General features: G+C 38.1%; 1 protein-coding gene and 3 pseudogenes across 2 annotated transcripts; 2 read left to right on the top strand and 2 right to left on the bottom strand.

The window, feature by feature from the left end:
- The first annotated feature begins 1402 nt into the window (after positions 1 to 1402).
- LOC143547694 (O-fucosyltransferase 37-like) lies at positions 1403 to 3664 on the top strand. The gene is made up of 5 exons (XM_077039052.1): positions 1403 to 2175; positions 2328 to 2496; positions 2609 to 2955; positions 3027 to 3285; positions 3365 to 3664. The coding sequence occupies exons 1-5, from the start codon at positions 1646 to 1648 to the stop codon at positions 3500 to 3502; spliced, it is 1443 nt and encodes a 480-aa protein (XP_076895167.1). The 5' UTR covers positions 1403 to 1645; the 3' UTR covers positions 3503 to 3664.
- A 1219-nt stretch (positions 3665 to 4883) lies between these two features.
- Positions 4884 to 5662, top strand: LOC143547693 (mitochondrial pyruvate carrier 1-like; annotated as a pseudogene). Its single transcript, XR_013137817.1, has 3 exons — positions 4884 to 4991; positions 5396 to 5450; positions 5522 to 5662. The product of XR_013137817.1 is annotated as a mitochondrial pyruvate carrier 1-like (transcript).
- A 544-nt stretch (positions 5663 to 6206) lies between these two features.
- LOC143547692 (uncharacterized) lies at positions 6207 to 8313 on the bottom strand (annotated as a pseudogene).
- Positions 8314 to 10961: 2648 nt separating this feature from the next.
- LOC143547691 (uncharacterized) lies at positions 10962 to 13118 on the bottom strand (annotated as a pseudogene).
- Between the last annotated feature and the right edge of the window lie 1410 nt (positions 13119 to 14528).

Raw genomic sequence — 14528 nt, 5'->3', positions numbered from 1 at the left:
AACAATTTTTTTTATATGATCCGCAATGGCCAGTTGTGATTTTATATGAACATCAACTGTTTGACGAAAGTTGTCAATGTAAGATGTTTAACCTTCTCAAAAGTTCAATTTTTGGTCAAAATAACATTCACAAAGTCAATATATATAATAGTTGTATATTAGTTACTAGATTTGGAACCCGTGTTTTACACGGGATTTATCAAATAACTGAATTTAGGTATTCAATCATATGTAATTTAGGGATTTTCTTTTTTACTTATTGAATAATTTTAATGTTATCAAATACACTTCAAATGTTACATATTTAAGTTTTACATTTTCTAAGACTGAAATAATGTCTTTAGGTGATATAAAATCAAATACCGGTGATTACCTAAACATATTAAATATGATTTATATGATCAATACGAATGTAAGTTTAACAGTTTTTTTACAATTGTTATATCATAAATATTGTCACACATAACTAAAAATCTATTATAAACATAGGTCGCTAGTTATTATATGATAATGGTGCAAATTATTATTTAACTAATTTAATAATTCACAACTTGATTTTAAACTTATTAAATATTCAATAGTTTATGGTTTTTAAAAAATCATGGTCAAACTTTTATGTTTAATAGAAAAATTAGATGTAACGTGTTAGTAAAAGTTAGCGTGATTTAAATTACATTAAATACATTTTTTTTTCATATGGGTTACAACTAATGAGTCATACCCATTAAACACATGACCCATGGATAGCATAAGTTAAAGAGAGTAGAGATTAGAAAAAACAATGAAAATTGAAGTTAAGGACTGAATGTGGTTATAACACATAAACCTCACTATTTTTGTTTATTAATATAGATAGGTTCTTGATCCAAGGTACCAAGATCTTGGATATTACTTTGCCTTTAAGAGTGTGAAGCTTAATAAATGTGGTGGTCAACAAAGGGTGTAATTCAGACGTATAGTTAGAAAATTTGAGTTTCCGTTTTGAGAAAAAAAAACATATTATATTGAGAAGTTATTAAAGTATAATATTATTATTATCTAAAATCTCTCATGAAGCGTATTAAGATAGATGCCTAGATGATTAGTATTTCATGGTGGTGGTCGCCAAAATCAAAACAGTAAGTTTTAAGTTTCTAACGGAAAAACAAACAAACCTAGAAAGGAATAGCTAGCGTGAAGGGTGTCATACCATTCCTCTAGCTTTCCACTATGTCCCGCTTCCCCTTGCCAACGGAGGGGCCAATGTTCTCGCTTCTACCGCCATACCACATACCCTTCCATCCCACTTCTCCTTGCAACTCCTCCATTTCCCTTCTTTGTTTGTTCCTCACTTGGGCATGATGATGCAAGTATGCAACCCTCCACCTCAATTAACCATAATATTTTGTCACAGTTAAAAAAATTTCCCAATTAAAAGGTACTGTAAAGTTAGTGTCAGAATTACAAATGCTCCAAACTTGAAGGACTCTTAAAGAACATATATATTTTGGTACAGTTACAACTAACACTCCAATCTCTTCATTTTCCCGCCAAATTTAACAAACCCTCACAAAAACTGTTAAATATCACCATATAAAAACCACCAAAATTCAGTTACACACACACACACACACACACACACAGGTCTCTCAATTAATCAGCTCTAATGGCTAAACCCAAATTAATCAAAAACCACCCTCAATTTCTCCTCATTAACCCCCAATTAACCTTCACACCTTCAACCTGCATACTCTTATCCATCACTCTCTTACTCGCTTCCATTCTCTGTTTCGCAGCAATCCATCCGTCGGTTAACATAACCACCCACACATCCACATACTCTCCTCTGTTTCTGGCCTCACTCTCCTCCGTGTACCAAGATCCAACTGCGGATGATAGTCATTCTCCGGTAAGTCTCTCCGTCACTTCAATGGTGCCACTGCCGCCTCGTTCGGTGTCTGGAAATGCGTCGGGGTTCTGGGAACAGCCGGACGGAGAAGGGTTTCGGCCGTGTTTGATGTTTGGGTTGAAGTATCGAAGGAGATCGGTTAAGATTGCGAATGAGAAGAAGCGGTTTTTAGTGGTTGTGGTTTCTGGAGGGTTGTTTCGAATTAGGGCTCAGATTGTTGATGCGGTTGTTATCGCGAGAGTTCTTGAAGCTGCGTTGGTTTTGCCCGTGTTAAACGGAGACGAGAGGTTGTTTTATTTAGGGTTTTGTGTTCATTGTTGATTTTAGGGTTCATAATTGATTTGGGGGTTAAATTTGTGCATGTTTATGTTGCTAATTATTAATTTAGGGTTCATAAATTTAAGGCTTGATTTCTAATTTTTTACACTTTATTATGCAGTGAATTTTCTGAAATTTTTGATGTAGAGCACTTTAGAAAGACGTTAAAAGCCGATATTCGAGTAGTATCATCTTTTCCATCTACACATTCAGTTTCATGGCAGTCATTAGAGAATCAAATTCCACATAACGTCCCTCCGTTTTGGATTCGTGCAAGATTCTTCAAGAAAGTAAGAAACATCAACCACATGGGCCACTTACCGCAATATCTGCTCGGTTTTAGTTCTAGGAACATCCATTATTATTATTATTATTATTAACTGTTTATAATATGTTTTGCAGCTTAACGAAGACGGGTCGCTTGTGTTAACCGGGTTAGATTCTAAACTGTCAAAGAATCTTTCACCAGACCTTCAGAAACTTAAATGCAAGGTGGCCTTTCACGCACTGAAATTTGCAAAACCCGTTAGAGAACTTGGTAACCGAATTGCTAGACGAATGTGGATTGAGGGTCCGTATGTAGCCATTCATCTCGGTCTTGAAAAAGATTTATGGGTAAGAACCGGTTGCCCAACGGGCTTAGGCCTGGAGTATGACATCGTGATAAACAAAGAACGGGAATCTAGACCCGAGTTTCTTGCTACAAATTTAAACACTAATTGCCCTCTTAATGCATTAGAAGCATCAAGGTACAACTTTCACAACTCACAAGTTTTCTTTACTGAAAAATGCTTTAATTTGACCCAAATTACAAATGCAGGCTTCTTAAAGAATCCGGTGCACCAGGAAATACTAGGGTGTATGTTGCGGGTGGCGACCCGTTTGGGGGTGATCGGGCCATTCAGCCATTGAAGACTGAGTTTGATAATGTGGTGACTAAACATATGTTGGCTCGAGATGGTGAACTTAATTCATACAGAAACAGGACCGCTGTTTTGGCAGCAGTCGACTATATTGTTTCATTAAGTAGTGATGTTTTTGTGCCTTCTTTTAATGGTCACATGGCCCGAGCTTTGCAGGTATGCGTTATCATGATTCTCACAAGTTAATGGTTTATGGTTGATTTGATTTTATGAAATTTTTTGTGTGTTTTTTCAGGGTCATCGAGCATATGCGGGGCATAGGAAATATGTGACAAGTTCTATGGGTTTCAAGGGGCAACCACAGCCGAGGGCTAAGAGGAGAGACCGAGATGTAACAGTGTTTCCTGTGCCGGAATGTATGTGTAAATACTAGCCAATGAGCTCATTTTGGGCTTAATATTGGCTCTTACTTTAACCCAACAATTTGTAACATTTAGCATTTGTATAGATCATTGACTTGGAATAAATAGAATGAATCATAGAAGTTGCAAGCGTATGGAATTTGGTACTTTTACCATATGAATCAACTACCAAAAGTCCAAAAGTGCATATCTAGCCGAACTATTTAAATCGAGCGAGAAGCCATAAATAACTAATATTACCTATCGAGAAATAAAAGATCTCTAGAATACTGTGTAACATGTTGGAAATACTAATTTAGACTAGAGCAAGTAGTTAATGTCAAACCAGCTTTGCATAAAACTAAATACTATTTTCATGCAAAAGAAGTGATAGTTACTGTGATAATGCTATATCATAGAGAACTAATTAAAATTTATGCCAAACACTCAAATTAACAAATATAAAATACTAATTTTGTAATCTAATTTGGATTAACCGCACCAAAATATACCGTAATAGACACACACTGCAACTATATGTAGCATACTGGTTGGCTGGTAGCAGTACTTTTAATTATCCAGTTACATTTTACTTAAGTTACAATGGTTTTAGACTTTTAGTATCCTACATCATGTACATTTTGATTACTTAGTAACCTGATTGTTTTAGTGTATTTAAGAACTGGTCTCAAAGAAAGAAAAAGTAAATTGTAATTTGGAAATATCGGAAAAAATGTTGCACAACAAATTTTATCTTGGCGTGTTATTTTGCGCAATCGATTTGGCACTTTGCAGATTGTCCCTCGGCGATTTAAGCTACACCCATTATTTGCCTTTGATTTTAGAGATGTTTTGAGCTTTCGTAACTCTTTAAAAGTCCCCCAAGAAGAAAGCGAAGGAATTCCAGGCCACTATTCTAACTGCCCAGTGGTGGTGTATTTGGAAGGCGATGAACAAGTTGGTTTTTAGCCAGAAGCTGATCTCTATAGTGAAAGTGGCTGATGACCTCAAATCTCTCGCTTTTCTTTGGGTTCGCAGTCGTTCGCGAATGGTGGGGCTAAGTTAGGTGTTTTTTTTGGTGGTTTTTACATTTTGGGTTGGTGTAACTGTAAACTGTTGGTGGGTTTCTTTTCTATATATTAGTCAGTTGTCATAACTTGAAAAAACTGAATAATGGCATAATAAGGGTTAGGCAGCACGTTATTAAATATTCATTACACCAACTAAACGTTTTTCTCCTTTAACTAGTCAGTTGCCATAGTTGAAAAAACTGAATAATGAAATACTCATTACACCAACTAATCTTTTTTTTCTCCTATAAAACTACCTTGGGGACGACCAAGTCGTCACATATTTTTCTTTGGAAGTGAATTGTATTTGTCATCTATATACCGCAGCCAAGAGAGCTAGTTAATTGCAAGATAATTTATGTCGTTCTTCAAAACTTTCCTCAACAGTCCTGTTGGACCAAAGACCACTCATTTCTGGGGACCTGTTGCCAACTGGGGATTCGTTGCAGCGGTATGCATGCATGTGTTTCCTCCATTCTTAAAACTAATTATCGCTTTCAAACCTATCCAACTTACAGGTTCGGTTTTCGGTTTGGTTTTGAACCGAAACCGAATTGGTAAGTCAGTTTTTCGTTAGCTTTTGGTTTCGCAAAATGTGAACCAGAATAACAAATAATGTTAAAAAATCCAATTACAATTTTACCCCAATCCAATTCAATACCAATTAATAGTAACAAAAATAATGTTAAAAAATCTATTCGGTTGAAACCGAAAAATGAACCTTACTGAATTCGGTTTGGTTCAGTTTTCGGTTACGACTTATGACTGAATAACCAGATAATCAAACCGTTGATATAAACATGAGACCTGTGATGATTTGGTACTTTTATTGAAGAGGTTTTAACTTTGTGGCAGGCAATGGTTGACTTCAACAAACCTCCGGAAATGTTATCTGGCAACATGACAGGAGGTTAGTAGCCGCACATTTAAACAAAAATACTTATAGCAAGTGAGATTATCAATATAACCGATGTTTTTCAGTGATGTGTGTATATTCGGCTTTGTGCATGAGATTTGCGTGGATGGTTCAACCTCGCAACTATCTACTTCTTGCGTGCCACGCCTCAAATGAAACGGTTCAACTTTAATCAACTTTCACGTTGGGCAAGAGGTCAAGGGTAAGCTTTATTAAAAACATTTCCAATTCTCGCAAAGCACGGATTGATCAGATACCTATGGTTTCTTCCTAACAGGTACTTGCAGCTGAAGGAGATCAAGACATTGACACCCTCAACTTCACCTTAGATTGTTTTCTTTTCAGTCACTGGGGTTCTGTATGTTTCTATTGTATGCATTATGCCATTAGATAAAGGTTGTTGAAATAAGTAATGTTGTAGCATCTCAATTTTTCAGATAATATAAAAAGGCATACATATATAACTCTCGGACTTAGTAACAGGTTAGTGATTTTGACCTAGAATCAACTTTTAAAAGTCTGATAGTATGAAAGCATCCTAAATGATATGTTCAAACACTGTTGGAATTAAACAAATAGCCATTACCCAAAGCTCAAGAATGGTGTTTTGAAGTAACAAGTATTTTAACCATCAGATAATGAAATGTTTCTAAGCTTTGACATCTATCGTGTAAAGTATTATGAAAAAATAACGAAAACTTAGGGCATCACAAACGTTAGATAACTCATTGAGAACAAGAGAGCCAAAGATAACTCATGGAAAATGTAAAATCATAAGTGCTAGAATAATTTAACAACAAAGCATCCTATGAAGATCATGAATAATGTTTCACACTAACAAATATCAAAGAATTAACATCTATCTAGAAATCCTAACATGTTCAGCAGGAAGAGGAGACTCAAAGAACCATCCATGATTAAGAGCTTCTTTAGCACTTATCCTCTTCTCCGGATCGTAAGTCAGAAACTTGTTCAAAATATCAAATCCCAACTCAGTAAGTGCAGGTGATCCGGTAAAAGTAGCCACAGGGAATTTCTTCCTCAAACAGTTATAAGGCTGCTTCACAAAGTTAGACTTCACCCCCGGCAGCTTTGTATAACCAGGCCAAACCGAGTCATTTGGTGTACCAAGAGTCCTAAAAATCTTGTCAATCTGTTCAAGTTCCTTACCACCATCAAACAACGGTTTCTTGGACAACAACTCTGCCATTATACAACCAACTGACCACATATCGACAGCAGTTGAATAATTCTTCATCCCCAGCAAAAGTTCAGGAGCCCGGTACCAAAGTGTAACCACCAGTGAAGTATACGGTTTTAGAGGAGTTGCATACTGACGCGACATCCCAAAATCACAAATCTTCAACTCACCGTTCTTGTTCATGAGCAAGTTTGAGGTTTTTAAATCTCTATGCATCACATAGTTGTCATGAAGATAAGAGACACCCTCTAAAAGTTGGATCATAAGGTGTTTGACCTCACTTTGACTGAAAGGTTGCTTCACGCGCTCCATGTATCCTTTGAGTTCATGATCAACACACTCCATTACCATGTAAACACCATCGAAGTCATCCATAACAACTTCTTTCATTTCCACAAGGGACGGGTGTTGTAACATACCAAGAATGCTGATCTCACGTAAAGCGGTTATCGGAAAACCCTCTCTTTCTCTTCCCATTTTTACCTTCTTTAACGCCACAATTTCACCTGTTTTTAGATCACGAGCCTTGTGAACGACACCATATGTTCCTTCACTAATCTTCCCCAATCTTTCAAACTCATGCACGTTTCTACAGCTTGGAATCACGCCTAACCCGGTAGTAAACCGGGGTTCATGCTCGTCATCACTTTCTGAACTTGAATAACCCTTATCATCCTCATTCTCCAGATCTTCACTGGCTGAAACTAAAATACGATCATCTTCAGTAGACAAAGAAGACACCTCATCACTCCTGTCAAAACATTCCTGCTTAAACTCCCCACTTTCCGGACTTGAATTGTTGCCATTAGATTCAATTCTGGGCGAGTCGTTAAAAGCCCACTTTGATTTTAACAAGTTTGGCTCCTGAACATACTCTCCGTCTTCATTCTTACTTTCTTGAGCGCGCCCTTCAGGAGACTTTGAAGCCAACAAGCTCGGTATCTCCAAATCATCTGAAACATTAGAGACAAAAGACTCCACAAAAGAAATCTGCAGATCAATTTCAGTTGAAACCGAACATCTTACAACATTTTTAAGACGTTCAGGAGATATTGGTGAGGAAGAACGAGTGATACCAGAACTACCAGAAGAGCTTTTCGAAGAAACCTTCACCTGCTTCTCATCTCTATCCCAAACAATAGGCGAGAACTTTCTTTTCTTGGTACCAACCTCTCGGTTTCCGTCTCGTAACTTGTGATCAAGCTGGTGCACAAACCGGCCACGATCACCGTCAACGAACGAATCCCTCCTATTCTCACAGGTTCTTCCATACCTTTCATCGCATCGGTTTCTATAAGACCGAGTTTCTTCATCAGAACGAATCGAACTTTTCCTGGAGAAGTTCAGTCGTCCTGTGGCCATTATTAATAACAAACAAACAACACCAACAACTGATTTTCAGCGACCGATAATCGAATAAAACAAAGAAATTGAAATGAAACACTAGCACAGATCTAGAGCCCCAAATTAAACCGAAACCCTAACAATTCAACTCGTTTCAATCGCTTTTCTTTTAAAAACTAATACACAAAATATTTTTGAAACCCTAATTCAAAAATCGACCAGATATTTTCAAATCAACAAAGGCAAACACGAAATCGTAACGGAATATGAGAAATCAATAAGCAAATAGCACAGATCTAGCAAATTGATTAACAGATGGTGAATCGGTGAGGATCTTCTTCTTTCGAACCTCAAATACGGAATTCGTTTTTTGAGGCCGAAAATCAATCAAAGGCGACGATGTTTCTTACCGGAGCACGAATCTTCGAGTCCGATGAACGACGACGGTGGATATTGATTGACCAGAGACTCGTACGCAACCTTATCTCTCTAACGATAGCCGTCTTTGATTGATAATTTGATACCTTCCTTTGTCCCCAAATTGTTATTATTATTATTATATGGTGTTAAAACGCGTATGAGGAGCGGGACGTTATTGGGCTTTTCACTTGGGCTTCTATATTACCATGCTATTTGCCTAAAAATATTATTTAACCTTCGCCTGTTTGCCCCACATAATATATCTAAGGAAAATTCTCAAAATGTTCATTACGAAAAAGTCGTGACGACTTTCTAATAATTCACCATGATTAGTTCGTAAAAAGCTAATGAAAAACTAACACGTGTTCATAAAGCTGAATATGACGACTAGATCGTGAAGACAGTCTAAACGCCAACAAAGCAGTCGGCCCGACGACTGCATTCGTGTCTATGTCGGACCGACTAGATCGTGAATCGCCGATGAATCGCCGACTGGATCGTGAAATTGACGACTAGATTGTAAAGTGCTCTACAAGTCTTTAACGAATTCCCATAATAATATTAAATTCACATAATGTGAAATATACCAATTACAATATCAAATTTTTAAAACAAAATACATAATATTTAAATAAGTTGGTGAACGTGATTGGAACCAGCGACTATATGTGTTGCTTTCTCTACATCAGCCTTGACTTTGGCTACATACACATCATAATGCTGGGTGTTCAAGGTTCTAGTTGGGACGCCTCTCTAAGTATCCAGCATGACCCCCCGATGAAATATGATGGACGGAGCGAAGGCGGTGGTAGCTTGAGTAGTGTGATATGGAGTACCCCCACTTCCACAATTTTAATTCACATCTAATTTTGAGGCCACCTATTCTAGTAATAGAGACGGAACATACTGATATATGTTAGTTTGGGGTCTGGACGTATTTTTTTTTTCTCGAATCTGGAAGACATTTTGCAGTGATATTGGACATTTGATTTGGGTATGTTTAGGTGGTTTGTTCATGTTATCCATGTTCCTTGACTTATATGCTTTGGCAATCTAAAATCTTTAGATTTTAAATCTTGACCGGACTATGACAAAATTGAAATCCGCATCACCTTCCTCTTCACAACTTGCTTCTAGCATTTATTTGAGTTCTGAGAATAAGAATCTTCCTACCCTTTCATCGTTGCTACTACAAGATTTAGGTGTTGTTTGTTTTTTAAGACAAAAATTGTCTGCAATCTGATTTCATCTGATTTAATGTCTGCTACTGAAGATGTGGTCTGAAGGTCTGCAATCTGAAAATATAATATTGTTTGTTTTATAAATTGGAAATCGTCTGCATAAGCTAAAAATTAGTTACCTATCATATATATTAAAGTAGATAAAAGTCATTTAACGTTTGTACACTGCTAAAATAATTGGTAGTGGTGTACGAACTATGGAAGTGGGTGGTAGGCGATGAACGGTGGGTGGTGGTGATGGACGGTTGTGGTGGTGGGTGGTGGACAGTGATGGTGGCCGACAATGGGTGGTGGTGTTGATGAACGGTAGTGGTGGACTATGGTGGTGGTGAATGGTTGTGGCGGGTGGTGGTGGTGGTGGCGGCGGACGGTGGGTGGTGGTGGTGGCGGTGAATGGTGGTAGCGGGTGGTAGTGGCGACGGACGGTGGGTGGTGGTGGTGGAGGTGGTTGTGGCTGACGGGGGTGGTGGTGGTGATGGACGGTGGTGGTGGCGGGTGGTTAACGGTGGTGGTGGTGAGTGGTTGGTGGTGGTGGCGGACGGTGGGTGGTGGTGGTGGGTGGTGGTGGCGGTGAAAGGTGGTGGTGGGTGGTGGTGGCGGCGGATGGTGGTGGTGGCGGCGGACGGTGGGTGGTGGTGGTGGGTGGTGGCGGCGGAAGGTGGTGGGTGGATGGTGGTGGCGGACGGTGGGTGGTGGTGGCGGACGGTGGGTGTGGTGGTGTTGGATATTGGGTGTTAGTATTTGGTATGATGTTAAGAAGAGTGAAGAAGTGTGAAGATGGTGAAAAAAACTTATTTTTTAAGACCATAAAAACAGTTTTCAGATCTTTTTATTTTCTTTAAAACAAACAGTCTTCAAGAGGTTATGTCTGCGCACCCGCAGACATAGGCTCGTTGCGGACCTTATAAGCAAAACAAACACAACCTTAGTAAGCTAGTATTGAAACTCTTAGCATACTTAATTTCATTCTTTGAATTTGTATTGAAACTCTGGTCATAATCTTAATCGAATAAACAGATTTCATTATGTGCATTGTGCTCACAAATTTACAGTTTCAACTGCTATATCCATGCTAAGATATTGGACAGAGATGATTCAAAAGATACATATGGGAAGGTGTTTAGAATGCATGAGAAAAGCCTTTAAAAAAGAAATTCATGAGAATAAAGTTCTTGGTGCAAAATCTATTTATGAGGTAATTGATATTTAAGTTGCCAATCTGCATAATAGCTTTGATATATTTTTTAATTTGTTTTATGTTAAATGCTAATCAGATTTGGGCGTTTAAATATCCTGAGCCGTACCTTTATTTTTGGTGACCATCTTCAATTGACTTTTAAAAAATGTTTCACACTAACAATGATCAAAGAAATAAAATCTATTTAAAAATCCTAACATGTTCAGCAGGGAGAGGAGCCTCAAAGAACCATCCATGATTAAGAGCGTCTTTAGCACTTATTCTCTTCTCCGGATCATATGCCAGAAACTTGTTCAACAGATCAAATCCCAACTCGGTTAGTGTAGGCGATCCAGTAAAAGTAGCAACAGGGAACTTCTTCCTCAAACAATTATAAGGTTGCTTCACAAAGTTAGACTTAACTCCAGGCAGCTTCGAATAACCAGACCAAATCGAGTCATTCGGTGTACCAAGAGTGCTAAAAATCTTGTCAATTTGTTCAAGTTCTCTACCACCATCAAACAATGGTTTCTTGGACAGCATCTCCGCCATTATGCAACCAACTGACCACATATCAACAGCGGTTGTATAGTTCTGCATCCCCAACAAAAGTTCAGGAGCCCGGTACCAAAGTGTAACCACCAATGAAGTATACGGTTTTAGTGGAGTTGCATACTGACGCGACATCCCAAAATCACAAATCTTCGACTCACCGTTCTTGTTCAAGAGCAAGTTTGATGTTTTTAAATCTCTATGCATCACATAGTTATCGTGAAGATAAGATACACCCTCTAAAAGCTGGATCATAAGACGTTTGACCTCACTTTGACTGAACGGTTGCTTCATGCGATCCATGTATCCTTTGAGTTCATGCTCAACACATTCCATTACCATGTAAACACCATTGAAGTCATCGATAACAACTTCTTTCATTTTGACAAGGGACGGGTGTTGTAACATACCAAGGATGTTGATCTCACGTAAAGCGGTTACTGGAAAACCTTCTGTTTCTCTCTCCATTTTAACTTTCTTTAAAGCCACAACGTCACCCGTTTTCAAATCCCGAGCTTTGTGAACGACGCCATATGTTCCTTCACTAATCTTCCCCAACCTTTCAAACTCGTGCACGTTTCTACAGCTTGGAATCACGCCTAACACGTTAGGTAACCGGTCATCATCACTATCAAAACTTGAATAACCCTTATCTTCAACATAACCCGAATTTTCACTGGATGAAGCTAAAATATGGTTATCGTCAGTAGACAAAGAAGACACCTCACCACTCCTTTCAAAACCTTCATGCTTAAACTCCCCACTTTCGGGGCTTGAATAGTTGACGTCTGATCCAATTACGGGTGAGTCGTTAAAAGCCCACTTTGATTTGTATAAGTTCGGTTCCTGCACATACTCTCCATCTTCATTCTCACTTTCTTGATCACACCCTTCAATGGTTCTCGCACCCAAATCATCTGAAACATTAGACACAAGAGACTCCACAGAAGATATCTGCAGATCACTTTCAGCAAAAACTGAACAACTTTCAATACTCTCTTTAACTGATTTTGGTGATGAAGAACGAATAATATCAGACCTGACGGACGAGGTAGAACGAATTCTGCTCTTGGAAGAGAACCTCACCTGCTTGTCAACTCTATCCCAGACAACAGGTGAAAACTTCCTTTTGTTGTTCGGTCCCGAGTTTAACCCATTTTCCTTACAATCCACCTCTCGGTTTCTGTTCTGCAACTCGTGATCAAACCCGCAGCGATCACCGTCAACAAATCCACATCTTTCATCATCAATGTTTCTTCCACTCGACCTTCTAGCAAACTTTGTTCGATAAAGACCAAAGACTCGATAACCGGGTTCTTCATTAGAACGAATCGAACTTTTTCTCGAGAAGTTAAGTCTCCCTGTGGCCATCATTAATAACAAACAAAAAACACCAACAACTGATTTTCAGCAACCGATAATCCAATACACCAGAGATAATAATATTAAAAATAAAAACCCTAGCCCCAAATTAGATCGGAACAAACAAATACACAAAATAATTTTATTAACCGAAACCCTATTTCGAATCGACAACAGAATATGAGAAATCAACAGGCAAATAGCAAACTGATAATAATTAGCGACGGTCTTTGGTTATTTGAGGCCACAAATCAATCAAAGGCGACGATAACTCTTACCGGAACACAAATCTTCAAGGCCGACGGTGAATATTGACGACGATTGTACGCAACCTTATCTCTCAACGATGGCCAACGGTGAATGAATATTCGATTGATTGATTCCTTGGTCCCAGATTAACGAACGACTTAAATACATATACGACTTTGAGAAGCCGACATACGTGTGGGACTGTGGGTTTATTATTGGGCTTTTATGTCGGCGTTTACTTTATTGGGCTTTTGGGCTATAATAACTTTATTATGCCTACTGATTAACTAAGGATTCTCCATGGATAGATACTGACCTAATTATATAGGCCTGTTTTTGCATTTAGACCCCATTTAGACCCAATAAGTACTAAAGTCCAAATAAACTTTTTTGCTGGCATATAGCGTAGAGGTGAAAAAAACACTCGAATCCGGAACCGGACTCGAAATAAAATCGGAACCGGTTTTTTTTATATCTGGATTTTTAATACCCGAACCCGTACCCGACCCTGCCCGTATGGTATGGATAGGGTATGCATTTCAATATCAAAACTCGTACCCGAACCAGACCCGATTTGTACCTGGTAATACCCGAAAACCGGAACCGATTACATACCCGGAACCTGTTTTTAATACCCGAAATCAGGTTTTTCAAATACCTGATCTATACCCGAAATTACCCGGGAAATAACTAAAAATATCCGGAAAATACCCCCGAAAAATGCAACCCCTTAAAAAAATACAATCTATATTCAAAAAATAGCCGGAAAAAAAACCCCGAAAAAAACCCAAAAATAAGGTTTTTTCAATACCCGGAAAGGGGTATTCAAATACCCGGTTTTAAAATACCAAGTTCTATACCCCACCCAAACCTGATACATAGGTTTATAGAGGCACAATCAATGACGAAAATAAACCCAAAACACAATGATAAATAAAAAGACACAACGAATTTTTTCTCTCACCATTGTGTTTTTATATTTTAGAACGAGAAAGACGGTGAAAACATTTTTGTGTTTTTACTTTTTTCGTTTTTGTAAGGCCCCGTTACCGGTAGCCCTACTTTCGTGTTGGATTTACTCATAACGCAGTTCTAAATATCAGAGTTAATTAAAACATTCGCGGAACATTAAAAACATTCAAACCATTACATTCCATAACCATAATTCTTGTCTTATCGAGCATTCATTGTCATTTAAAAACAAAACATAGTCTTTTAAAATAAAACGTCATAGCAAAATCTTCAGATGCCAGCTTCGTCCAACTCTGTCATGTGTCCTCCTCAAGCTACCTGCCTCATTCTACTCACCTGCGTGCATACTAAAAGTCAGCTACGCTGAGTGAGTTCTAGTTAATCACATACTCATACAATACCTTCTTACATTTCATACTTAACCTCTTAACTTTCTTTCATACACACATAAGTGCATATACTTTCATTCTTACCTTCATACTTTCTTTACATACATAATCATACGTTTTAAAGAGCCTTTCGCCCTATAACCTCACAGATATTATAAGAGTCTG

This window comes from Bidens hawaiensis, unplaced genomic scaffold, assembly GCF_021521415.1.
Source record: "Bidens hawaiensis isolate Kalapana, Puna unplaced genomic scaffold, B.hawaiensis_p1.1 tig00014775_1, whole genome shotgun sequence".
Classification (NCBI taxonomy): Eukaryota; Viridiplantae; Streptophyta; class Magnoliopsida; order Asterales; family Asteraceae; genus Bidens; species Bidens hawaiensis.
Note: the sequence above shows the minus strand (reverse complement) of the source record. Positions and strands in the feature narration are given on the sequence as shown.

Excerpts from the sequence above, each read along its gene's own strand:
- LOC143547694 (XM_077039052.1), top strand. The coding sequence starts at position 1,646 with ATGGCTAAACCCAAATTAATCAAAAACCACCCTCAATTTCTCCTCATT. Across the intron at positions 2,497-2,608 it reads GTGCAAGATTCTTCAAGAAA|CTTAACGAAGACGGGTCGCT; the intron begins GTAAGAAACATC and ends TATGTTTTGCAG. Across the intron at positions 2,956-3,026 it reads AATGCATTAGAAGCATCAAG|GCTTCTTAAAGAATCCGGTG; the intron begins GTACAACTTTCA and ends TTACAAATGCAG.